This window comes from Dasypus novemcinctus, chromosome X, assembly GCF_030445035.2.
Source record: "Dasypus novemcinctus isolate mDasNov1 chromosome X, mDasNov1.1.hap2, whole genome shotgun sequence".
NCBI lineage: Eukaryota > Metazoa > Chordata > Mammalia > Cingulata > Dasypodidae > Dasypus > Dasypus novemcinctus.
In genome coordinates this window covers 10,472,974-10,498,540 of record NC_080704.1, presented here as the reverse complement: position 1 = coordinate 10,498,540, position 25,567 = coordinate 10,472,974, and the positions used below count along the sequence as shown (strand labels likewise).

General features: G+C 36.9%; 1 protein-coding gene across 1 annotated transcript in view; it reads left to right on the top strand.

The window, feature by feature from the left end:
* LOC139438154 (eukaryotic translation initiation factor 2 subunit 3, X-linked-like) overlaps nucleotides 1–25,567 on the top strand; it is a 67,756-nt gene that overhangs the window by 36,999 nt on the left and 5,190 nt on the right. Inside the window, 1 exon segment of the mRNA XM_071213252.1 lies at nucleotides 3,609–3,703. Within this exon segment, the coding sequence (XP_071069353.1) occupies nucleotides 3,609–3,703 (95 nt within the window).

Here is a 25,567-nt window from a genome sequence, read left to right as displayed (position 1 = left end):
AGGTGTCTACTGTGACATGTAGAAATTTAGTTTTTCCAAAAATAGGTATGTGTGTGACATCCATTTGCCAAATGGCATTTGGACGGAGGCCACAAGGATTTATTCCCTGAGGTTGAAGGGGGCCTAATGGAAGGAGAGGGCCACATTGTTTACATGCACGAGTGAGGTGTTTGCATTGCTGCTGTGTTAAGGAGGGGAAGAGATGATGGACAGAAAGAGTGGACATGTAAAACTTTGCATAAAGGAGTCTTGCCTGGTCTGGGTCTGTGGTTAATAATTTTACCGCAAGCAAGGAATCTGGTAAGGCATTGCCACTGGCAAGAGGTCCTGGGAGTCCAGTGTGGGAACAAACATGTTGGATGAACAACGGATGTTTGCGATTTTCAAGGAGGGATTTCAAAAAAAGCAACATATTAGCTTGAATGGTCATTTTGTTTTTAAGGACTGCATGTGGCAGCGCACGGATAGTATTAGCTGCATATGCATTGTCAGTGAAGATATTGAAAGGGATGGATTGGTGATGTAGGAAAACTTGGAGGAGAGCACGTAATTCTCCTTGTTGAACAGAGCTGGAATGTTGCTTGACGTGGATGGAATCTGAGGCGCCGAGGAATTTTACTACTATAGAGAAGTGAGTTTTGTTAGCGTCGGTAAAGATTGTAGCAGCATGAGGGATAGGAGAAGTTGTAGGAAAGGAGTGAGAGGAGAGAACAAATGGAAGAAGAATCATGGCAGTGATGAGTTTGTCTTTTGGAAAATGGTTATCAAGTTCACCTGTGAATCCTGATAGGAGAGTTTGCATGTTCAAATCAGTTTGGGAAAGATGTTGTATTTGTTCTTGAGTGAATGGTAGAACTAAAGTGTCGGGTTCAATGCCTTACAAGAGAACAGCTGTTTTTCTGAGTTTTCTCCCAAGGATACATATGGCATCACAGTAAGAGGTAATTTTATGTAAATGACTAAAAGATAAGTGTACCCAAAAGGGGGGGAATCCTGATATAGAAGACCCATGGGCGTCCCAGGGGAGTTAATGACTAGAGCGGAAAGAGGGAGTTTTGGTTGCAAGCAGGCTAGGTGAAGATTTTTAATTCTGTCATTTATGAGGCTCAGGCAGGCTCGTTTAGCACTGCCCACCAAGCGACAGCTGGAGGGGTCAATGTCACCCTCCAGGAGGTCAAAAAGAGGTTTAAGCTCATGAGGGTTACACTCAGATGAGGACACAACCAAATGATATCGCCACAGAGACACCGAAGCACATTAAGAGTACATTTATGGGGCAAAACAATAGTGGGGACGGCAGAACTGATAGAGCTCGTGATGGTATAGCCTAAGAAGGTGTAAGGCAGGTAGTGTACTTTTCCAGGTGACTTGGTGAGGCCCAGTTGCATAAGGCTATGTAGAAGAGATTTCAAGTAGAATTGTAGGTGAATTGGGTCTGGATGAGCAATGAGGATGTCATCCATATAATGAACGATTTGACAGAACAGAAAGGGGACGGGTGTCTTCACTAACGAATATTTGGCACATAGCTGGACTGTTTTTCAATCCTTGCGGGAGTATTTTCCCCTAATGTTGTAGGGGGACTGAATTATTTGTGACAGGTACAGAAAAGGCAAAGTATTGACGGTCGTCTTCATGAAGAGGAATAGAAAAGAAACAATCTTTGAGGTCTGTTGCAATAATGTGGTAATCGCATGGGATGGCTGAAGGATGAGGAAGGCCTGGTTGCAGGGAGCCAGTCTTCGTCATATGAGCATTAATGTTTCTGAGGTCATGTAGTAGCCTCCATTTACTGGATTTTTTTTGAATCACAAAGATAGTAGAATTATGAGGACTAATAAAGGGTTCTGTGTGCTGCAAGTTCAGTTGTTCTTGCACAAGGAATTTTAGTTGTTCTAATTTTACTCGAGGCAGTGGCCACTGGTCTGTCCAAATAGAGTTTTGCGTTTTCCATGTTAATCTTATAGGTTTTGGTTTGGATAAAGTAAATAAACGCTGACGGCCAGTGGCCTTTGTGCTTGGGGATAATTTGTAGGATTAGTAGTGAGGACGGCTCCCACTTTGGGGAGAACGTCATGCCCCCGATGGGTATGAGTAAGGTTGGGTAACACAAGGGGTCAGAAGGTGCCTGTTCTGCCATCCGGGTCTGTCCAAGTCAATGTTGATGTAAGCTGGTGTGAGGGTCTTAGGCCTCCCACATCTTGAACTAGGGACCTAGTTTTAGTGGCCATGAAGTGTTTGTGTCAGAAGAGCGGAGAACAGGTAAGTCAGCTCCAGTGTCTATTTGCCCAGTAATGGACTTGCCCTGCACTATGAGAGTGCTTTACCTTGGGTAATGGGGATAGTCCAAAAAATGTCGGGTGGAGAGCCTTCTCAGAGGAGGAAAGGTTACCCATTCCGAGGGTCACTTATTGGCTGCAATGCAGAGCTGCACTTGATAGCGTGCTGATATTGTCTTCGGGGTTTTCAGGTTCCTGGTCAGGCACCAGATGTTGCCGTGCCGTCCAGCGGCTCCGCTCCTGAAGAGGTCAGGACGAACAGAGCAAGACAACACACAGTAACCGCTCTGGAGACGCAGGCTGGTGGCACAGGTCTGATTTATTGAGGAAGTGTAGTAGCTTTTATAGACCGTGAGGCAATGTGCAAGCAGCTTACTGGCTATGCTAATTTAGCAAGGCTGATTGGTTCATGCGCTCTATTTGCTGGGGGGAAGGCAGATTTCTGAGGGACGTGCCCCAGGTATGCCGGGACATGGCCGCTGCATGCCATGGCGCCATCTTTTGGGTGGAACCCCAAAGGCCTTATGGTTAGAGAGGTTTTCCTACATCTAACTAGGCGTCGGCGGCTTGCCCACATAATCAGATGCTTAATTTCTCTTTCATTAATACGCGTTTAGTGGCAAGAGGCCATATGTCCTTTTAATCTTGTTTCAACCTGAATCATTAGGATTGTCCTTGTTAGTTGCTCAAAACTGTGCTTTGGACTGACTCATGGGTTGCAGGCCCACTTCCTAGGGTCTTGGGGAGGGAGGCTATAAAAGGCCAGAAAAAGCTTCTCACTCAGAATTTCCTCACATGCACTTCCTTGGTCTACCAGCAGATGGCGCACTTTGGCAGCCCTCTCGGTTCAGTGTCTGGGGGAGTGTGTTTGTTGCAACTTGGACCAAACCAGTGTGATAGAGGATCCTGCCTAGAGGCTCAGAGCCTCACGATGCAAACTTTGTCAGAGGCAGTTCTCCAGCCCCCTCTTTTCCTGGGTAGAAAGCAAGTCCTCTCACCTCTGTATCCTCAACAATCAGTCCTGATTAGTAGAGAAGGAAATTGGGAGGCTCAGACCTCTTTAGCCTACATATAGTTTTTATATATTTCAGAATAGTTGAATCATAGTCCATGTTATATATATAACAACATGTCACATACTGATCAAGTTATTATTACCTTCCACTGTAACAGGAAGTAAGCATTGGCATAAAATTAATAACATACATTGTCACAGAGTTACTTGTGCTATATAATTAAGTTGAAAGTCTTACAGAAAAGTTAAATTGAAAAATTATTCTTCTAATTAAAAGTGAGCTTTAATGTTTTTCTCCCTCTCCTTAACCCCAGTTATTAGGTCCTTTGATGTCAACAAACCTGGCTGTGAGGTTGATGACTTCAAGGGAGGTGTAGCCGGTGGTAGTATACTGAAAGGAGTACTGAAGGTGAATTGTCTTTTAGTCTCCTTTCTTAAACAGAAAAAAAAAGGTAAAACCAATTTTTAAAAATAAAGTTTTCTTTTAAAAACAGGTCAATTTTATTGATACGTATTAATAAAGCATAAATCCATCTGAGGTGGTATTTGGTATTATCACATAGTTGTGCATTCATCACTTCAGTGCTTTTTAGAACATTTTCATTATTTCAATAATAGTAGTAAAAAACAAGAAAGATAAACCTCATCACCCTTCAGTCTCTGTGCTTCCCCTGCTGTACATAGCTGCTATTCTTTTTCCTTCTCACGTATATTTGAATTTGTATTATGTAAAAATAGTTTTGTATTTGCTGTATCACTCATTTCTATTTTACATGACGGTTCACTATACTACATAGTTCCATGTTAACATTTTTTAGCTTTCCTCCTAATATATATATCATCTTAGACTTTTCCTTTCAAATACTGTCATACCTGTATATTATTAGCATGGCCAGTTACAGGCTCAGTGATGTACTTTAATCATTTCTATTAATTCCCAAAGATTTATAACCCTTTTACCAATTCTGCACAGATTAACCCTCAGCCCTCCCATCTCTACTCTCAGTTTTCTTGTGACCCATATCCTACTTATTAACTCTTTGAGTTTATACAATACACATACTTCACAATAACAGAGTCATACAGTATTTGCCCTTTTTGACTATCATAAACTCAGCATAACATCCTCCAGGTTATACAATTTTTTAAAAGTATATTTTGCTTAATATTGTGTCTTATAAATGTTTTTCTAAGTCATAGGGTTGTATTTTTCTTCTGAAATTCTTATTTTGAAAAAATCTTATATTAAACTTACTGCTCGGTTGCAAAAACAGTACAAAATGTGAGCAGAAAGTTTAACATAAACACCTATCCCTGTTTACCCAAATCTGCCAGTTTTAATATTTTGCTACATTTGTTGTAACATTCTTTTTGTTTGTGTCCATCCAACTATCCATAAGTCTATTTTTTGTTTTTTGGTTTTTTTTAAAGATTTATTTTTCATTTATTTCTCTTCCCTTCCCCCCCCAGTAGTCTGCTCTCTGTGTCCATTCACGGTGTGCTCCTCTGTGACTGCTTCCATCCTTATCAGTGGGACCAGGAATCTGTGTTTCTCTTTGTTGCGTCATCTTGTTGTGTCAGCTCTCTGTGTGTGTGGCCATCCATTTTTTTAATATTCGACAGTAGTTATGTACATCATGCTCCTTGAATATGTAATACTTCAATATACATTTTCTAAGAACAAAATATTCACTTACGTAAAAATTCGGAGAGTTCAAGAAATTTAATATTTTGTCATAAAGCTCAGTTTAAATGCCTTTTTTTTTCATATATAACAATGATATATCTTTTTGTGCCTTTACTCCCTTATTAAATCTGGTCTTGGATCATGTATTGCCCTTAGTTATTATTGCCTCCTTATTATCACTCTAACTACTACCGAGATACCATCCATTAGCAGAACTGTCCCATCACCCCCAATAGAAACCCTATACCCATTATGCATTTATTCCCTCTTCCACCTGTCTCCTCACCCCTAATAAATATGTCTGCTTTCTTTCTCTTTGAGTTTACATAGTACAACTGTTTTTAAAACGTGCAATCATACAATTACTGTTGCTTTCTTTCTTTGCTTAGTTTGATGTATCCATGGTTCATCCATATAGTGGTGTGTTGCAGAATTTATTCCTTTTTTAAGGCTGAGTAATTCTGCATTCATCTATATACCGCATTTTATTGATCCATTCATCTGTTGATGGAACTTGGGGCTGCTTCCACCTTTTGATTATTATGAACAATGTTGCTGGGAACATGGATGTGCATATTTGTCTAACTTCCTACTTTCTGTTCTTTGGGATAAAGACTTAAGGGAGGGATTGTTGGGTTATATGGTAGTTACATGCTTAACTTTTCTGAGCTACTGCCAAACTTTTCCACAGCAGCTATATTATTTTACATACTATTACAGTGTATGAAAATACACTTATTTTGTTTTTTTTTAATTTTCTTTAAAATACTGTTATTTTCTGTTTTTAAAATTTTTTTTAGTAATAGCCATCCTAGTAGATATGAGTATGTGGTTTTGATTACTGTTACCCTAATGGCTATTTTGATATTTTCATGTCTATTGGCCATTTGTATATCTTCATATGGAATGAACAGAAATGTCTGAAGAAATGTCTGTTCAAGTTCTTTGGACATATATTTGTCTTTTTGTTGAGCGATAAGACTTCTTTATATGTACTGGATAAGAAACCTTTATCCAGATACATAATTTCCAAGTATTTTCTCCCATTTTGTTCACTTTCTTGATGGTGTTCCTAAGCCCAAGTTATTCTTTTTTCTTTTTTTTCTTTAATGTTTTATATGCTTGCTGTATAGTCTTAAGATTCCATTTCCTAATACATGATCCTGAAGAAGTTTTCCTTGTATTTTTCCTAGGGGTTTATAGTTTTTAACTTTTACATTTAGGTCTTTGCTCCATTTCAAATTCATTTTTGTTTATGGTGTGAAGTGGAGGTCTACTTTAATTCTTTTACTTATGATAGGTATCCAGTTTTCTTGGTAACCTGTGTTATAGACACTATTCTTTGCTCTTTAGTTGGACTTGGCAGCCTTGACAAAAAAATACATGTATTGCTTATTTCTACTCTCTTAATTTTGTGTCTGCCCTTTAGCTGATGCCACAGTTTTGATTACTGTGGCTTTGTAATGAGTTTTTAAGTTGGGACATATGAATTCTCCAACTTTTTTTTTTTTTTTTTTCCAAAATAGTTTTGGCTCTTCACTGTCCCCTGCCCTTTCATAGGAATTTGACTATTGACTTCCATTTCTGTGAAGAAGGCAGATGGATCTTGGGGCATGTTTAAACCTGTAAACTGCTTTGTGTAGTATTGACATCTTAATGATATTAAGAATTCCAGTTCATGGAATGGAATATCCTGCTCTTTATCTACATGATATTTCAGTGTCTTTCAGTATGATTTGTAGTTTTCTGTGTACAACTCCCAGGCATTCTACCTGCCCCCCCAACATTCTTGGTTAAATTATTCCTAGGTATTTTATATTTTTTAGTTGTTATAATTGGAATTATCTTCTTGATTTCATTTTCACATTGTTCATCACAGGAGTGTGGAAACGCTTCTGATTTTTTTGCATTGATCTTGTATGGTGTCACTGTGCTGAATGCGTTATTAGCTCTAGTTGCTTTCTTATGGATTCTGGATTTTCTAAGTAATATGTTGTGTCATCTGTAATAGGGATTGTTTTTAATACTAACTTTTCAAGTTGAAACGCCGTTATTTTTTTTATCTAATTGCCCTACCTTGTACTTTCAATACAGTTTTGAGTAACCGGAGTGATAGAAGGATCCTGTCTTGTTCCTCATCTTTTGTCAAGAACTTTCAGTCTTTCATCATTGCTTTCAGTCTTTCATCATTAATTATCAAGTTAGCTGTGGGTTTTTGATATATGACCTTTATTGTCGCGAGGAAGTTCCCTCTATTCTTAATTTTTTCAGTTCTTTTTCTTTTATTGAGAAATGATGCTAAATTTTGTTGCATGCCTTTTCTGTGTTGAGATGTTTTTTTTGTTTTCATTCTGTTAACGTGGTATATTACAGTGATTGGTTTTCTTATGTTAAATAAACTAGATTTGTGAAAGTAATTATTTATGCCTGGTTGGCTCTGGTTTCAAAAATTTGTTCCACATTTTTGTATACTGATGTTTGACATTATTCTTGCAAATAGAGGAAGGATTGCCTTTTTTAAAGATGTCTTCAGAGTTATAGCTCTTTACATAGAAATGCTAATTTTGTTGTCTGAAATATATTAAGTACTCATTTTTGTGTTTCAGGTGGGCCAGGAGATAGAAGTGAGATCTGGTATTGTTTCCAAACTTAGTGAAGGAAAACTCACGTGTAGACCAATTTTTTCCAAAATTGAATCACTTTTTGCAGAACGTAATGATCTTCAGTATGCTGCTCCAGGGGGTCTTATTGTTAAGAGTCTTATTCTCATTGTTAAGCTTTTTTTTTTTAATTCCCCTGCCCTATTGGTGTTTATGCGCCATTGTCTGCTCTCTGTGTCCATTGTCTGCTCTCCGTGTCTGCTTGTCTCTTCTTCTCATCTCTCTCTAAGAGGCACTAGGAACCATTCCCCGGCCTCTGGTGTGGTAGAGAGGCACTCATTTGCTTCAGCCACCTCAGCTTCAGCTTCCTGGTCTACTGTGTCTCTCACTGTCTCTCCTCTGCATCTCCCTTTGTTGTGTCATCTTTCTTTTTTTATTTTTTTTTATTGACTTAAATATTTATTTCTCTCCCCTCTTCCCCTCTGCCCCAGTTGTCTGTTCTCTGTGTCTGTTTGCTGTGTGTTCTTTGTCCGCTTCTGTTGTTGTCAGCGGCACGGGAATCTGTGTTTCTTTTTGTTGCGTCATCTTGTGTCAGCTCTCTGTTTATGTGGCACCATTCGTGGGCAGGCTGCACTTTCTTTCACGCTGGGCAGCTCTCCTTACGGGGTGCAGTCCTTGCACATGGGGCTCCCCTACGCGGGGACACCCCTGCGTGGCATGGCTTTCCTTGCGCGCATCAGCACTGCACATGGGCCAGCTCCACATGGGTCAAGGAGGCCTGGGGTTTGAACCGCGGACCTCCCATGTGGTAGACGGATGCCCTAACCACTGGGCCAAGTCCGCTTCCCTGTTGTGTCATCTTTCTGCACCAGCTCAGCTCTTTGCGGCACAGGCTGTCAGCTGTCTGCACCATGGGCCAACTTGCATTCATCAGGAGGCCCTAGGAATTGAATCCGTGGCCTCCAGTATGGTAGATGGGAGCCCAATCACTTGAGCCTCATCCACTTCCCATAAGCTTTTGTTTCTAACTCTTCTTGGTACTTTTCATACAAAATGTTTACTGAAGAAGATATGTGTAATTAGATGTATTAATTCATTATGATTTTAAAAATCAGTATGGAGCAGTGGGGGGGGGAGGTCTTTGGTTAACTAATTGATTTTAGATCATAGGATGATTTTATATGTAAAAATGTTAAATGTATGTAAAATTATGTAAATATATGTAAAAAAGAATCCATTTTGGTTTGTGTATAGTATAAAATCAAAATTGAAGAAGGTTTATAGTTTAACTTTTAAAATCTTTCCCTGTGCTCTTGTCTATGTAGATAATGAAACAATGATTGCTTATCATGCACATTTTTACAATTGGTTATATTATCTACAAGTGTCACTTGGTTTTTGTTAGATTGTTTACCTGGGTTATAAGGAGATGGTAACCTCTGTTTTTAGGAATTACTGAAATAATTTGTGGATTTTATAATTTGTAACTCATTAATGAAATAACTATTTAGAAAAAGACAAGAAGTTGTGAAAGCTGGTCAAAAAAGTGCTGTTATCTTTTACCTTTGGATTAAAGTAAAAAAGTTTAGGTGACAAAGCAGTTTGTTTTTTGGTCTCTTCTTTTTGACTATGTTTATTTTGTTTAGCACTATGAATAAGTCATTTCACTTCTTTCTGGACTTAATGGTTTCTGTTGAGAAATCAGTTCATAATTTTATTGAGGATCCCTTGTAGGTGATGAGTCATTTCTCTTGCTAATTTTAGCTGTATGATTTTGAAGCATCTCAGTGTTTTCTCTTTGAGTTTATTCTACTTTTAGTTTGTTGAACTTCCTGAATGTGTAGATTAATTTTTAAATAATCAAATCTGGCAAGTTTCATGTCATTATTTCTTCAGGTATTCTTTGTGCCATTCTGTCTCCTCTCCTGTGATTCTAATTTTATATTTGCTATGATATCCCTCAGTTCTCAGTGATTTTCTCCATTTTTTTCTGTGATCGTTTTTGTCACTGCTACTCTGTATTGGATTATGTCAGTTAACTTATCTTGAAGTTGCTGCTGCTTTCTCTGCTTCAATAAGGAATTGATCTGTCCTCTGAATTTTCTCTCTTTTTTTTTCTCATTTCAGTTTTATTGTTACTTTCAGTTCCCGAATTTCTATTTTATTTTCTTTTATGCTTTGTCTCTTTATTAATATTTTCTCTTTGGTGGTACATTGTTGTCATGCTTTAATTTCAATTTGGTTTCCTTTAGTATTTTGAACATGTTTAACAGTTGATTGAAGGCCTTTGTCTAGAAATCCAACACAGACTTCATCATGGACAGATTTTTAAATTGCTGTTGTTCCAATGTATGGAATATACTTCCTGCTTTTTTGCTTTTCTTGTAAGTTTTGATGAAAACAGCTTTTTAAGTAATGAAATATGGCAACTTTGAAAATCAAATTCTAACCCCTCCCAAGGAGAGCTACCTATTATTAGTGACTTCTCTGAACTAATTACATTAAGTCTGTACTCTTTGTGGTGTATTGCCTCTGAAATTTCTTCTAGGTTAACTAGTGTTGGGAGAAATTTCCTTAAAAAGCCGAAACCTAAGGATTTTGTGTGTTTTGGGCTCTTCTTTATATTCAGCCAGGCAGTTGATAAATTTGTCTTTTTATTCGTGTCATCTGAGGTGAGCGCTCAGGGGCTTTCTGAGCAAGCAAGTGGCCTTGTACCTTCTCTGGAATATGTTGGAGGTTTCAGAATCACTAAGGAATACTCATTCCAAAGCTTTGGCTAATCTGTTTGTCTCACTGTTACTGCTGATTTTGCCTCATTGTTTGTTTTTGTTTTTATTTATTTTGAGATACTGGGGCTGGGAATTGAATATGAGCCCTTGTGTGTGGGACTGGTGTTCAACCACTGAACTACACCAACTCTCCTGAGTTGTTTTCTTGTTTGTTTGTTTGCTTTATTTCTCTCCCTCTTCCCCACCCCCCAGCTGTCTGCTTTCTGTGTCCATTCGCTGTGCGCTCCTCTTTGACTTCCTCTATCCGTATCAGCGGCACCAGGAATCTGTATTTTTTTTGTTGCGTCATCTTGTTGTGTCAGATCTCTGTGTGTGTAGTGCCCTTCCTGGGCAGGCTGCACCTTCTTTTGTGCCATACCCATGGGGAGCACTCCTTGCACATGGGACCCCCCATGCGGGGGATACCCCTGTGTGGCATGGCACTCCTTGTGTGCATCAGCCCTGCCCTGCACATGAGCCAGCTCCACACGGGTCAGGGAGGCCCGGGGCTTGAACTGCAGACCTCCCATGTAGTAGGCGGACGCCCTATCCATTGGGCCGAGTCTGCCTCCCTGCTTGTTTTGCTTTTAGGAGGTGCTGGGGATCAAACCCAAGACCTTGTGAATGGGAAGCAGGCCCTCAACCACTTGAGCTACATATGCTCCCTGCCTCTGTTTCTGACAAATGTTCCCAGGTAAAAGGCTTTTGACAATGGTTCTACACACACCCTTTCAAATAGGTTCTCCAGGAAACATCAGACAGGTTGTGATAATTTTTTGGTAGGAGGCTTTGAAAGAGTTCCAAGTCCTGTTTTTCTCCCTCCAGGGGCCGCTGGACTTTTATTATAAATTGGTGGTTGCTTGTTTTCAGTGCTACCATGACCTGGAAAATGGGGACTGGATTAGAGTAAATTAAGATGCTACAAAATTGTTTTTATTGCGATTGAGCCATTTTTCTTGAATAATGTTCTCAATTGTTGTAAGCCTTTGGTTAATTTCCAGTTTTGAAATTGTTAATTTTGACAATTTTTGTGGGTTTTTTTTTGTTTTTTTTTTTTTTTGTTTTTAGGAACTGGGGCTAGTGATTGAATCTGGGACCCTGTATGTGGGAAGGTGGTGCTCAACCATTGAGCCATATTTGCTCCTCTGAGTACAGTTTGTTTGTTTGCTTTTTGGTTTTTTGTTTTTGGGAAGCACTGGGAACCAAACCCAGGACCTTCCATGTGGGAAGCAGGTGCTCAACTGCTTGAGCCACATCCACTCCCCATTTTATCAGTTTTGTCATGCTTTTATTAGAATTTTTTAAGTACTTACTCTGGCCATCAGTTTTGCTGACATCCTCTTGGCTTACATATTTAATTTTTCAAAAAGTTCACTAATACACAAGTGATTGGAACTAGTTAATTATACTTGCCTTGAAAACAAGGAAAATATGTTTACAGGTTTATTACCAAATCTTTATTACCTAAATGCTCACTGTAGTGACAAACCTTTTATACCCATAAGCCAGTTAACAATTACCAATATTATTTCTCTAAATTAATATATTTGAACTTTGTATCTTTTCAGTCGTTTTTAAGGGTATTAAAATTCAGTTTTTGAGTTAGACAAGCATTTCTTTTGCCTTTTATTTCTAATTTAAATGAAAACTCTTTCTGGTCTCAAATATCCAGTGGACTTGTTTCCAGTTCTTTGTTTCCTTAGGTAAAATAAGAATATTGACACAATTATGTACTGTTATATGAGTATCAACAAAATATGTGTGTTCAGATGTATAGATATATGTTGTACTGGTTTAACTAAGTTATTTTACAGATATTTTAAGACTTAAAAAATTCAGTGTCTATGTATCTTATTTTATATTAGGAGTTGGAACAAAAATTGACCCAACTTTGTGCCGGACTGACAGAATGGTTGAACAGGTGCTTGGTGTAGTTGGAGCTGTACCAGAAATGGTACATTTCACAGAATTGGAAATTTCCTATTTTTTACTTAGACGGCTTCTAGGTTCGCACTGAAGGAGAAAAAAGGCAGTAAAGGTTAAGTGTTTTTATACTTGTTTTATCATGAGACAAAAATTATGTTATGACCAGTTTTGAGTTTCATTCTTTTATAGTTAAATTGATTGGGGAAAAAACAACTTACTCTTCCCAGTATACTTGTGACTTTGAAAAGATAAGACTCAGTAAGTTTCAGGTGGCAAAGATGGACAATTGACAATCCAGTTGGCAAGGGATACAGGAAAAAAGCACTTATATATTTATTGAGGAACTATAAATTTGTTGAATGTTTTTTGGAGACCAATTCAGCAGAATACAACACTGTCCCAGCAATTTTCATTGCAAATTTGATTTTTAACAATAGGAAAATGTCCCATTGTAGAAAGAATGAGTATGTTCTATGTTTCTTTGATATGAAAAGCTCCCCAGGATATATTAAGCTTGAAGAAATTAACAAGAGCCATGAGCAATATTGAATTCTGTATTATGTTTTAAAAACACTTGGCTTTTTATAGTTTGTATATAGTTTTAAAGTTTATATCAATTACCTTACCCCTATCAAATCCTATTTCCTGTATTTCTTAAGTCTTACCTTGGTGTTTATAATTCTGCCTTTCTGGTGTCATTGCTGTAGGCTTAGAATGAATGTATTCTTTCCATTATGACATTGGAAATTCTGTACATATTTGGTTATTATTTGTGTATTAAGGAAAAGTTAGTAACTATGTTCATGAAAAAGCTGGAAAGACATATGCACAATTGTTTTGAATGTGTTTTATGGTTATAAAATTTAGATTCATTGTATTTTTCAGAGCTCTTTTGACAAGGACTTATCTTGGCTACGATCTGACACTCAGATAAGATGTGAGGACCTTAGAAATACTAATTGGAATTTGGTTATTAGGTTATAAATACAGACAATAAGAATAAGATATAAGACAAGCAGCAAAAATAATTCACTTATGTAGTATTACCTAGGTTTTTAGAAGCTTATTAGGAAGTTTAAGTGCCCAGCTTAGTTTACATGAGTGAAATCACACCACAGCAATATTACTGTATTGTATTGCTTAACATTTGTATTGCTGTTGTCTTGCTTTCTCTGCTTCTGGAAATTTAAAACCCTTCGCTATACGGCATTTTGAGAATTTTGGAATTGTTTTGTATGTACTATACATACTTATTTTAAAGGTTGACTGTAAATTCTGGAAGGCTAAATCTTATGCCTCTTATGGAATAAATATATTTATATTGTTAAACCCATTGTAATGGAATTTCTGTGGGATGTTTAGTTTTTCCTTCAAAGTTTACTTATTTCTAGAATTACTGGTGGATTTCCAATTATTTTGGAAAGTGTTTTCTTAATTTAGAGGGAGATTTTTTTTCCCAATTTCTTTTCCTAAGTGCAAAAGCTGTCAAAGAATGAAGTGCTCATGGTCAACATAGGATCCCTATCAACAGGAGGAAGAGTTAGTGCAGTAAAGGCTAATTTGGGTAAAATAGTTCTTAATAATCCTGTGTGCACTGAATTAGGAGAAAAAATTGCACTTAGCAGAAGAGTTGAGAAACATTGGCGGTAAGTTTGTTAGCTTTGCAACTTTGTAACAGTGAAAAAAACCAACATATTTTCATGTGGTGTATTTAGTTCTTGATTTTCACACACAACCAACCTTGTGCACAATTTTTCTTGGATTCAATCGTTCTCACGGTTTTAACTCTCTAGTTTGGATATGTGAATCTTTCCTTCCAACCCTAATTTGTAAGACCTTGAGTCGTCGTTTTTCTGCACAGATTGCATCTAGCTTCCCTTAATCTCATACCTAGTCTGAATGAAAACCCACAATTCCTGGTCTATTCTTCATTTGTCTTTCACTGTATGCATGCATGCTTCCATGCATTAATATTAATAATTTTGTTATTTGATTTTTTTCTAAGCCACTTGAATATAGGTTAAATACATCTTGCAGTATATCTTGATGACTTCTACATATTTCAGTGTGTGCCTTCTGAGAAAAAATATATTCTTTTACATAACTAGTTTGGGAGTTCCATCATTGATAAATACATTAAAATCTGCACTCCGTTTTCCAGTTTTATCAATTTTTATAATCATGTCATTTATATCCCCCTCCACATTCCAAGATCACACATTTAGTTTTTGTGTCTCCTGAGTCTCTACTATAGAATTTTTTCAGCCTTTCATTGTCTTACATAAATTGACGTGTTATTTTATAGAATGTTTCTCAGTTTGAGTTTGTTGATATTTTCTGGGACTAGAGTGAGTTTTTTTTGTCCAGGCCATAGTTTATCTAGGGGTGAGACTTAATTTCTCAAGAATGATATTCAGAGTCATAATATATGGCTGCTTCTAATTGGTGGGTTTAATTTTGTTTCTGCTGTCAAGACATTTTCTGGAGACTTTGTTGGGAAGTTTCTCTCTGAATCTTGGAACTAAGGTTGTTGAGAGACAGTTTGAGACTCTGCAGATAGCAAGTTTCTCATCAAATTTCTCTTCTCCCCACTTGATTTTTCTTGCCTGAATTGTACTTGACTATGATAGCAAAATGGTAATATTTTTTATCCCCTGATTTCACCATTTCTCTCCACATTTATCATTTGGCTTTCTTTCCTTTTTTTCTTTTTCTTTTTCTTTTTTTTTTGATGCTCAGATTGTCTCAGATTGGCAAATGGGATCCTCTTCAAGTGTTCTTTGTCCTTTGAAATTGTCTCATCAATTTTTGAGTAATTTCTGGTACAGAGTATTCCAGCTCTTAAACTTTCCCAGTCCTGGAATCGGCCATTTCTCCAACTTTAAGAACAGTATCTGAATTCTAGTAGGCATGCTCATTGTTCCTGGATTTCTAGGTACTTAAAGTGGGTAAACCTAGGAAATATTTATCTATGTATACATCTTCAACTCCTAGCTATCCTTTCTTCTTCTTGCCAGTTCAGCTACTTAGAAACCTATTCTGAGTGATATTCTACCCCATATGATAATTTCACTTTTATAAGTTTGTAGTGGAAAAAAAACCACATTGAACTCTTGTGTATTCCTTTAAGAGTGACTAATGAATGGTCAGATTTAATCTTCCTAAAATACTTTTCATCATGTTAGTCTCATTTACTTCTAGGAGCTACTTACTTCTTGATGTTAAAAGGCCTTTACGGAACCTTACTCTTCTTCCTCCAATATATACACCATAAATAATGCTCTTCTCACTGTCCCCTTGTTTTTCAGCTTACCTTAAGTTCTGCCTCTCTTACCAAGTTTTCCCTGCAGACTGTGATCCATAATAGTGACTCATCATTAATTGTCTATAGATGATTTGTGGGAGCTATCGCTAATAGAATTTAGGTTTTCCTGCCTTTTAAGTCAGTAATTCTGTTCCTTAGTAATTTATGTTCACTTGATTTTATTCTTCTTTTGATTTTATTATATCCTGTTTTGGACATAATAAGTTTCATCCTGTGTATATTCATGTATATAAATATTTTAAAAGACTGTAAAGCATGGAGTCCCCTTATACCATTCAACACAGTGTTCTACTTTCCTATTTTAATTGCATTCACAAAGTTTTGCTACCACCTCCACCATTACCAAAATTCGTCCATCTTCCCAAAAGAAACTCTTAGTGAATTAAGAATCAACTCACTGTTCTCCTTCTCTACACCCCTGCCCCTTGCATATTCTTGTTAGTAACATAAATTAGGAGCATAAAATATTTATATCTGGCTTATTTCATTCAACATGATGTCTTCTTGGTTAATCTGTGTCTAGCATATATGTGAACTTCATTCCTTTTATTATTTGCAAGCAGTGGTGTTTGGTATAACAACATAGCTGTGCATTCTTCACTTCAATCATTCTGCATTCCCACCAACAGTGAATAAGCATTCCAATCTCTCCACATGCTCTCCAACATACAGTTTTCAAATTTTTAAATAGCTGCCAGACTAATTGGTGTGAAATGATACTGCACTGCGGTTTTGATTTGAACATTTTTTTATTTGTGCCTTGTCATTTGTACTTCTTTGGACAGTTGGCTTTTCAAGTCTTTTGCCCATTATTTAATCAGATGGTTTGCTTTTTTATTGTTGAGTTATATGCTCTATTTATATATCATGGATAGTAAATCCTTATTTCATGCCAAATGCTTTCTTCTGTTGAGTCGACTGCCTTTTCACCCTTTCCACGCAATCTTTGAGATATAAAAGCATTTAATTTTGAGGAGGTGCCATTTATCAATTTTTTCTTCTGTTGCTCATGCTTTGGGTATAAAGTTAAGAAACTACCATCTCCCACAAGTTCTGAAGATATTTCCCTGCATTCTCTTCTAGGATTTTATGGTTGTTACTTTTACATTTACATCTTTGATCCATTCCGAGGTAATGTTTGTATAACCTGTGAGATAGGGGTCTTCTTTCTTTCCTTTGGATATGGCTATTCAATTCTAGCACCATTTGTTGAATAGACCGCTAGGGCCCAGTTTGGTGGACTTAACACCATTATCGAAAAATCACTTGATTAAAGATGTGAGGGTCAAATTCTTGAGTTCTTGGTTCTGTTCCATTGGTCAGTCTGTCTGTCCTTATGCCAGTACCATGCTGTTTTTACCATTGTATAGCTAAGTAACATGCTTTAAAGTCAGGAAGTGAGGATTCTCCAGCTTCTTTTTTAAGACTTTTTTTGCTATATGGGACCCCTTGCTCTTCCAAAAACTTGATTATTGGTTTTTCAATTTCTGAAAAAGAGGGTGTTGGGATTTTTTTGGGTTTGCATTGGATCTGTACATTATTTTGGGTTCAGTTGATATTTTATTTTTTTATTTTTTCTTTTTTTCATTCCATGTTTTTTTCTTTCACAAGGACAGGCTGCGCTGAAGTTATAATGAAGTAAAACTATTTTTTCTCCTCCAGTGCAAATAAAAGTAATTTACATTTAATTCTATTTTATTTGGCTTCTTCAACATAAAATTCCCACATTGTTTTTTCAAGCCAGCTATTAATAACCAAATACATATTACATCAGGGTGTAGTTATCATGTCCCAATATTTTACTTATGAATAATCAACTCTCTTTCCCTAATTTTGCCCATGTTGTCTTTTTTTTGGTCTTTATTTTTTTAATGTTACATTCAAAAAATATGAGGTCCCCATATACCCCCCACCCCCACACCCCACTCCTCCCCCCATAGCAACAGTCTCCTTCATCATCATGAGACATTCATTGCATTTGGTGAATACATCTCTGAGCACCGCTGCACCTCATGGTCAGTGGTCCACATCATAGCCCACACTCTCCCAGAATCCACCCACTGGGCCGTGGGAGGACATAAAATGAAATGTCCTGTAACTGTCCTTGCAGCACCACCCAGGACAACTCCAACCCCCGAAAATGCCCCACATCACATCTCTTCCTCCCACTCTCTACCCCCAGCAGCCACTGTGACTGCTTTCTCCACACCAATGCCACATTTTCTTCGATTACTAATCACATAGTTCATGAATAGAATATCAGTAAGTCCACTCTAATCCATACTCTATTCCTCCATCCTGTGGCCCTTGGAATGGTTGCGTCCACTCCACCTCTATATCAAGAGGGGGCTTAGATTCCACATGGATGCTGGATGCAATGCTCCTGCTTTCAGTTGTAAGCACTGTTGGCTCCCTGGTGTGTTGGTTCACCTTCTTCGCCTCCATTTTAATGATACTTAATCTGCCAATCCATGAACACAAAATATCATTCCATTTGTTTATGTCTTCTTGGGTTTCTTTCAGCTAGGTTTTGTGGTTTTCTGATTACAGGTTCTTTCTATCCTTGGTTAAGTTTATTCCTAAATATTTGATTGTTTCAGTTGCTGTTATAAATGGAATTTTTTTTCTGATTCCTCCTCAGAATATACTTCAGTATATGTAGAAACATGATTGATTTTTTGTGTATTTATCTTGTATCTGCCACTTCTGACCTTGTTTACTAATTCTAATAGAATTGTTTTGGATTTTTCAGGATTTTCTACATATAGGATCATGTTGTCAGTGAAGAGTGAAAGTTCTATTCCTTTCCTATGTGTGGGTCTTGTTAGTTTAATTGCTCTAGCTGGAACTTCTAAGATGATATTGAATGGTAATGGTGACAGTGGGCATCTTTGTCTTGTTTCTGATCTCAGCAGGAAAGCTTGCTATCTTTCACCCTTGAGTACAATGCTAGCTGTGGGTTTTCATATATGCACTTTACCATATTGAGAAGCTTCCTTCTGTTGCTTTCTTTTGGAGTGTTTTTTATCAAGAAAGGGTGCTTTATTTTGTCAAATGCCTATTCTGCATCAATAGAGAGGATTATGGACCATATAATTTTTCTTCTTCAAATTGTCATTATTATACTAATGGCTTTTCTTGGGTTGCACCACCCTTGTGTACCTGGGATAAAATCTACTTGATCATGGTATATTCCTTTGTCAGTCTAGTTAAGGGTTTGTTAATGTCGTTGATCTTCTCAAAGAATCAACATTTGGAATATTTCAGTCTTTTAAAATTTATTTAGACTTGTCTTGTGATCCAGCATTGGTCTTATCTTTGAGAAGGATCCATGGGCACTTGAAAACAATTTACATTATGCTGTTTTGCGGTGCAGTGCTCTATAGATGTCTGTTAAGTCTAGTTCATTTATCATATTATTTACGCTTTCTGTTCCTTTATTTTTTCTGTGTCCATTTGTTCTATCTAGTACCAAGCCTCTTGTATTGACATTTCCAGCTGTTACTGTAGTGATATCTACTTTCCCCTTCAGTTTTGCCATGTGTGCTTCCTGCATTTTGGGATATTCAGGCTAGGTGCATAAATATTTAATGTAGTTATTTCTTCCTTCTAAATTGCCCCTTTTTTTAATGTTTAAGACTTTCTTCATCCCTTATAACAGTTTCACATTTAAAATTTCTTTAGTCCAAAATAGAGCTGCTCTTCCAGCTCTATTTTGGTTACTATTTGCATGGAATATTTTTTCCAATCTTTCACTTTTAAGCTGGTTGTGTCCTTATATCTGGAGTAAGTCTCTTGTAGATAACATATAAATATCTCATATCTTTTTATCCATTCTGTTCATCTGTGTCTTAATTCAGGAGTTCAAGCCATTAACATTCAGTGTTTTTATTTTAAAGGCATTAATTCATTTTGACTTTGGCTTTCTGTTGTTATATTATTGTCTGTCTTTTCACCCTTTAATTTACTTTATATAATGATCTTCAATTCTTCAGTCTTCTTCAGGTTCTTGCCCTCTCCTTTGTGTTTTCCTTTCAGGCTGCAGCACACCTTTTAGTATGTCTTGTAATTCTGGTCTTTTGGTAACACATTCTGTCAGGTTTTTTTTTGTCTTTGAAGACTTTGAACTCCCCTTCAGTTTTGAAGGATATCTTAAGATGCCAGATACAGAATTCTCAGCTGGCAATTTTTCTCTTTCAGTACCTTAAATACATTATACCAATGTGTTCTTTCTGATGACAGGTTGGTACTTAATCTTCGTGAGGTTCCCTTGTATGTGATGTTTTGCTTTTTCTCTTGCTGCTTTCAGAATCCTCTATTTCTGATATTCATCATTACGAATAGTAGCAGTCTCAGGGTAGGTCTATTCAGATTTATTCTGTATGGGGTGCATTGTCCTTCTTTGCTATTGACATTTATACCTTTCATAAGGATAGGGAAGTTTTCAGTCATTATTTCATCCAGTATTGTTTCTACTCCTTTTGCATTTTCTTCTCCTTCTGGGATACTGACAAGACATTTGTTTTTGTGTTTCATGTTGTCATTCAAATCTTTGAGACTGTGTCCCATTTTTTCCATTCTCTTTTTCTGTTCTTTTGTCTTTTCCAGTTCAGATATTCTTTCTTCAGAATCATTAATCCTGTCTTCAAGCAGTTCATATCTGCTCTTATGTGCCTTTAATGTGTTGTTAATCTCATCCATCATGTTTCATTCCCATAATGTCTTTTACTTTGCTGGCTCTCAAATTGCTTTTGTGCTCTCCCAGTGTCTTCTAAATATCCTTTATTTCTTTAGTAATATTTTCTTTCAATTCCTTAATTTGATTTAGGAGAATTGTGTGATTACCACTGATCAATTGTCTTAAATCCTGTATCTCTTCAGGATGTTTGTTTGTTCCTTTGGCTTGGCCATTTCTTCGTATTTCCTAACATGGCTTGTAATTTTTTGCTGATGTCTCACCATCGGAATATATGTTGTTGAATTTACTGTGATGGCCAGTTTCTCTCTTGCCTATTGTTATTTTTTCTCAGCTCTTCTTTGATGTTTCGTTCAATTTATCCTAAGTCTTTAAAATTGCCCAGCTTAAGTTATCAGAATTGCGCTGGGACTCAGTAATGACCACAGGTTACTCCCAGAGGTTAGGGAACAGAGAGGCCCAATTGCACTTTTTGTCTTTGCAATCTCCAGGTGGACCAGCAGATGTGCTTGTTGGTGCACTCTTCAGGGAGGTGTATCTCTCTCTCTTTTCCTGTGTTTGGTCTGGCTGGACCTTAGATTCATAGCGAACTCTGCTACTATACTCCGAATTTATTGAAATAAAGCCCCCTGATTCGTCCTCCCTTTTCCCTTGTAACAGTTGACGGGGAGGAAGACTTCTGCCTCTGTCTCAGCTGCAAAAATCAACCAGGGTGTTTTCCCCCCTTGATATTTGGGGGTGGAGGGGGGGAGCCCTTTCTAGTCCCAGGAATTATAATAACTCATTTTGTTGTTTTGGGCTCTTAGTCTTGGTCCCTCACCATCCTGGTAGTTGTGAAGCATTGTCCTGGTGTGCCGACCCCCAAAGCACGACCCTCGGGCATCTTTTGGCTCACTTTCCATTGTGTTTTAAGAGAGCTAGCCTTGTCTGCCTAATCTCACACCATCTTCCCACAGTCCCCTGTTACTTTTTTTTTTTTAACAAGAAAACACAAAGGTGCATTTATTCATGACTATGCCATCTAAATCTAATGAGTACATTTATCAGGTCCAGAGAAGGGCCAAATCAGAATCTAAAACCCCTGTTACTTTTCTTTTATCCATTCACCTATTGGTGACTCTTAGGTTGCTTCTACCTTATGGCTGTTTTGACTTGTGCTGCTATGAATATTGATATACAGATATCTATTTGAGACTCTCCTTTTAGTTCTTTTGGGTATGTACCTAGAAAAGGGATTGCAGAGTCATAGGATAATTCTATGTTTAACACATTTAGAAATATTATTTGTTTTCCAGCTGCCATATCAATTCATATTTTCACTAACAATATTTGAGGGTCTGTATCTTCACATCAGCACCAACCCTTTTGTTTGTTTTAGTGGTAAAGATTGTAAAAGGTGGTTTTTATTTGAATGACTAGTGATATTACGCATCTTTACATGTGCTGATTGGCCATTTGTATATATTCTTTGGCGTAATGTCTATTCAAGTCCTTTTCCCATCTTTTAATAAAGCTATCTTTTTATTCTTGACTTGTAATTGTGTTTTGTATGCTCTGGAAATTAAACCCTAAACCAAATATGGCTAGCAGTTATTTTCAGCTACTCTTTAGTTGCCTTTAAATTTTCTTAATAATACCCTTTGGTATTCAAAACTTTTTATTTTTATATCACAATCTTTTCATTCTATTTTTACTTTTTATTTTGTTTCTCATGTTATTGTTGTAAAAAATTTTTTTAAAAATCCATTTCTTAATAAATGTCCTGAAACTATTTCCCTATGTTTTCATTAAGAAGTTTTATGGTATTCTATGTTTAGCTTATTGGTCCATTTTCAATTAAGTTTTATCATGTCAGTAAGAGTCCACTTTCTTTTGCCTGTGGGTATCCAGTTCTGCCTGAAGTACTTGTTTGAAGAGACTATTCCTTACCTGTTTAATGTACTTGCATCCTTGTCAGAAGTCAGGTGGACAATTTTGGTTCACCGGAGATACATTATCAAAGTGGACAAACATGCTATACTAAACAATATATATCTGCTCATCACTTTGTGCGACCAACATATGTAAAATGGAAAGTTAATGTCAACTAATAAAACATTTCCTCATTTTATTCTGTGCTTCCCAGTTCCACTCCCTTGGCAGAGGTCTTTTCTACTTTCTGAATGGCATGCTGCCAAATTCATGAATCACTCAGTAAAGCTGTGAGATCTTAAATTTATTGAGAAGTTTTTCTTGTAACAGAATTTTAATTCTGTTTTTGAGGAATCACTGAACTTTTATCATGATATCTTCCTACCATTTTTATTTCCATTTTCCTCATCGATTAGGGCATCTTCCATGTGCTTATTGGGTATTTGTATATCTGCCTTGGAAAAAAAGAGTATTAATGTCCTTTGCCTATACTTTAATAGGATTTATTTTTGTGGTTCAGTTGTAGTATAGTTTGTATATTCTGGATATTAAACCCTTAACAAATATATACTTAGCAATTATTTTCTCCAATATTGTAGATTGTCTTTTCACTTTCTTGTAATGCTCTTGGATGTAGTAAGTTTTTAATTCTGATGAAGTCTCATTAATCTGTTTCTGTTGTTGTCTTTCATTTGGTGTCATATTTAAGAAGTTGCTGACAAAGACTGTGAGGGTTTCTCCCTATGCATCTCTTCTAAGACTTTGAGTTCTAAATCTTTGGTTTCATCCAGTTTTTATTGATTTTTGTATACAGTGTGAGGTAGGTGTAAAATTACATTCTTTTGCAACTGGCTGTCCCATTTTCCCAGGACCATTTGTTGAAGAGACCATTCTTTCCCCAGATACTTATACTCTTGTCAAAATCAGTGCCCTGGGAAGTAGACGTGCCTCAAAAGATGGGGTGCCCACCTACCACATGGGAGATCCCAGGTTTGGTTCCTGGTGCCTCCTAAAAAGAAGACAAACAGACAACTCGAGCAAACAACAGTGGGGGGTGGTTGGAGATAAATAAAATCTTTAAAAAAACAAAAACAGGGAAATGGACTTTGGCCCAGTGGTTAGGGCGTCGGTCTGCCACATGGGAGGTCCACAGTTCAAGCTCCGGGCCTCCTTGACCCGCGTGGAGCTGGCCCATGCACAGTGCTGATGCGCGCAAGGAGTGCCCTGCCACACAGGACGCGCAAGGAGTGCACCCGTAAGGAGAGCCGCCCAGCGCGAAGGAGGGAGCATCCTGCTGAGGAATGGCACCACCCACACTTCCCGTGCTGCTGACGACAACAGAAGCAGACAAAGAAACAAGACGCAGCAAAAAGACACAGAAAACAGACAACCGGGGGAGGGGAGGGGAATTAAATAAAAATAAATAAATAAATCTTTAAAAAAAAAAAAAAAAAAAAACAGCGCCCATAGCTCTATGAATTTATTTCTGAACTCTCAGTTTCATTCTGTGGGTTTGTCTGTCCTCGTATAAATACGACACTCTTTTGATTACTGTAGTTTTGTAATATATTTTTGAATTGGAAAGTGTGAGCCTTCCAACTCTTCTTTTTTCAAAACGGTTTTGATTATTCAGTGACACCTTCCATTTTCTTAAGTTGGTTTAGGTAACTTGTGTTTCTAGGGAGGATTTGTCTGTTCTATCAAAGTTATCTAATTTGTTTCCATACACTTGTTCTTTATTTCTCTCTCTAGTTGCTTGCACTGCCTTTTTTATTCTTTGTTAATCTGGTTAAAATTTGTCAATTTTTTTGATCTTTTCAAAGAAACAACTTTGGGTTTTATTGATTCAGATTTTTATGTTCTCTGGTTTATGTTTTCTAAATTTTGTTTTCTGCAAAACAGCTGGAAATGTGGTAAGGATTGCAGAATCTGTACATCAGTATAGGAGTATTGTTTCCTTTCTTCCACCTACTTAAAGTTTAGCTTTCTCTTTTACTAATTTCTCGAAGTAAGTGGTTTGGTTACTGATTTCCCTTGTAATTCTTCTGTAAAACATTACTATTTAAAGAGTGTATTTTTTAATTAATAAAGTGTTTTCTTATTTTCTACATATTTCTGAGTTTTTCAGTTCTGTCTGCTGTTACTGATTCCTGGCTTCATTTTCCTGTAGTCAGAGAAGAGGCTTTTTAGAATTTCATTCTTCTTAAAAGTCTTGCAACTTGTTTAGTGCCTTAAGATGTTGTCTATCCTCTCAAATGATCTACATATACTTGAAAAAGATTCTTTATTCTGTTTATGTCAGGTGAAGTGGTCTATATGTCTGTTAGATATAGTTTGTTCATGGATGTTCAAGTTCTCTACTTCCTCATTGCTCTCTCTAGATGTTCCACTCATTACTGAAAGTGGTATATTGTAATCTCTTATTAACATACTGTGTATTCTCCCTTCAGATGTTTCAGTGTTTGCTTCATATATTTTGGGGCTCTGCCATTAGGTGCTATGTATAACATTATAATTGTTAAGTTTTCTACTTTTTTCCACTGTACTGTATCCTTCTCTGTCCTTGTAACAGTTTCTGACTTAAAGACCTGTATTTTTTGTGTGTGCGCGCTAGTATAGCCAGCCCACCCTTCTCTTCTGTACTATATCTATGAAATCATTTTTCCCATTTTCTCTCTTTTGACCTTTTTGTGTGTTTGAATTTAAGGTGAGTCTCTTATAAATAGTATGTATTTTATCATGCTTTTATTAATCCATTCTGCCAATTTCTGCCCTTTTTTTTTTTTTTTTTTTTTTTTTAGATATCAGGGTTCAGGATTGAACCCAGGACCTCATATGTGGGAAGCCAGCACTGAACCACTGAGCTATATAGGCTCCCTGCCCTTTTTTTTCTTTTAATTATTAAACTTTTGTTTTTGAAGCAGGTTCACATATAAACTAAAAGCAATACAGAAATCCTATATAGCTTTTTTATAGTATACAATCATAACATTTTACAATACTATAGTACAGTATCAAGCAGTAAGGATATTGGCAAAGATAGAATCATGATAAAGAATACTTCTGTCATCATGGGATCCCTCATGTTGTCCTTTTATAGCCACACTCACTTCTCTTCTTCCCACAACCTTAATCCTCGGAAATCAATAATCTGTTGTCTGTTCTTACAATTTTGTCTTTTGGAAAATGTTACATGAATAGAGTCATTGTAAGCTTTTGAGATAGGCTTCTTTCACCACCACCACCCCCAATATAGTATTCTGGGGATCCAGGTTGGCAAGTGCATCAGTACTTCATTCCTTTCAGTTGCTAAGTAGTACTCCACAGTATGGATGTACCACTGATTAGCTGTTCACTTTT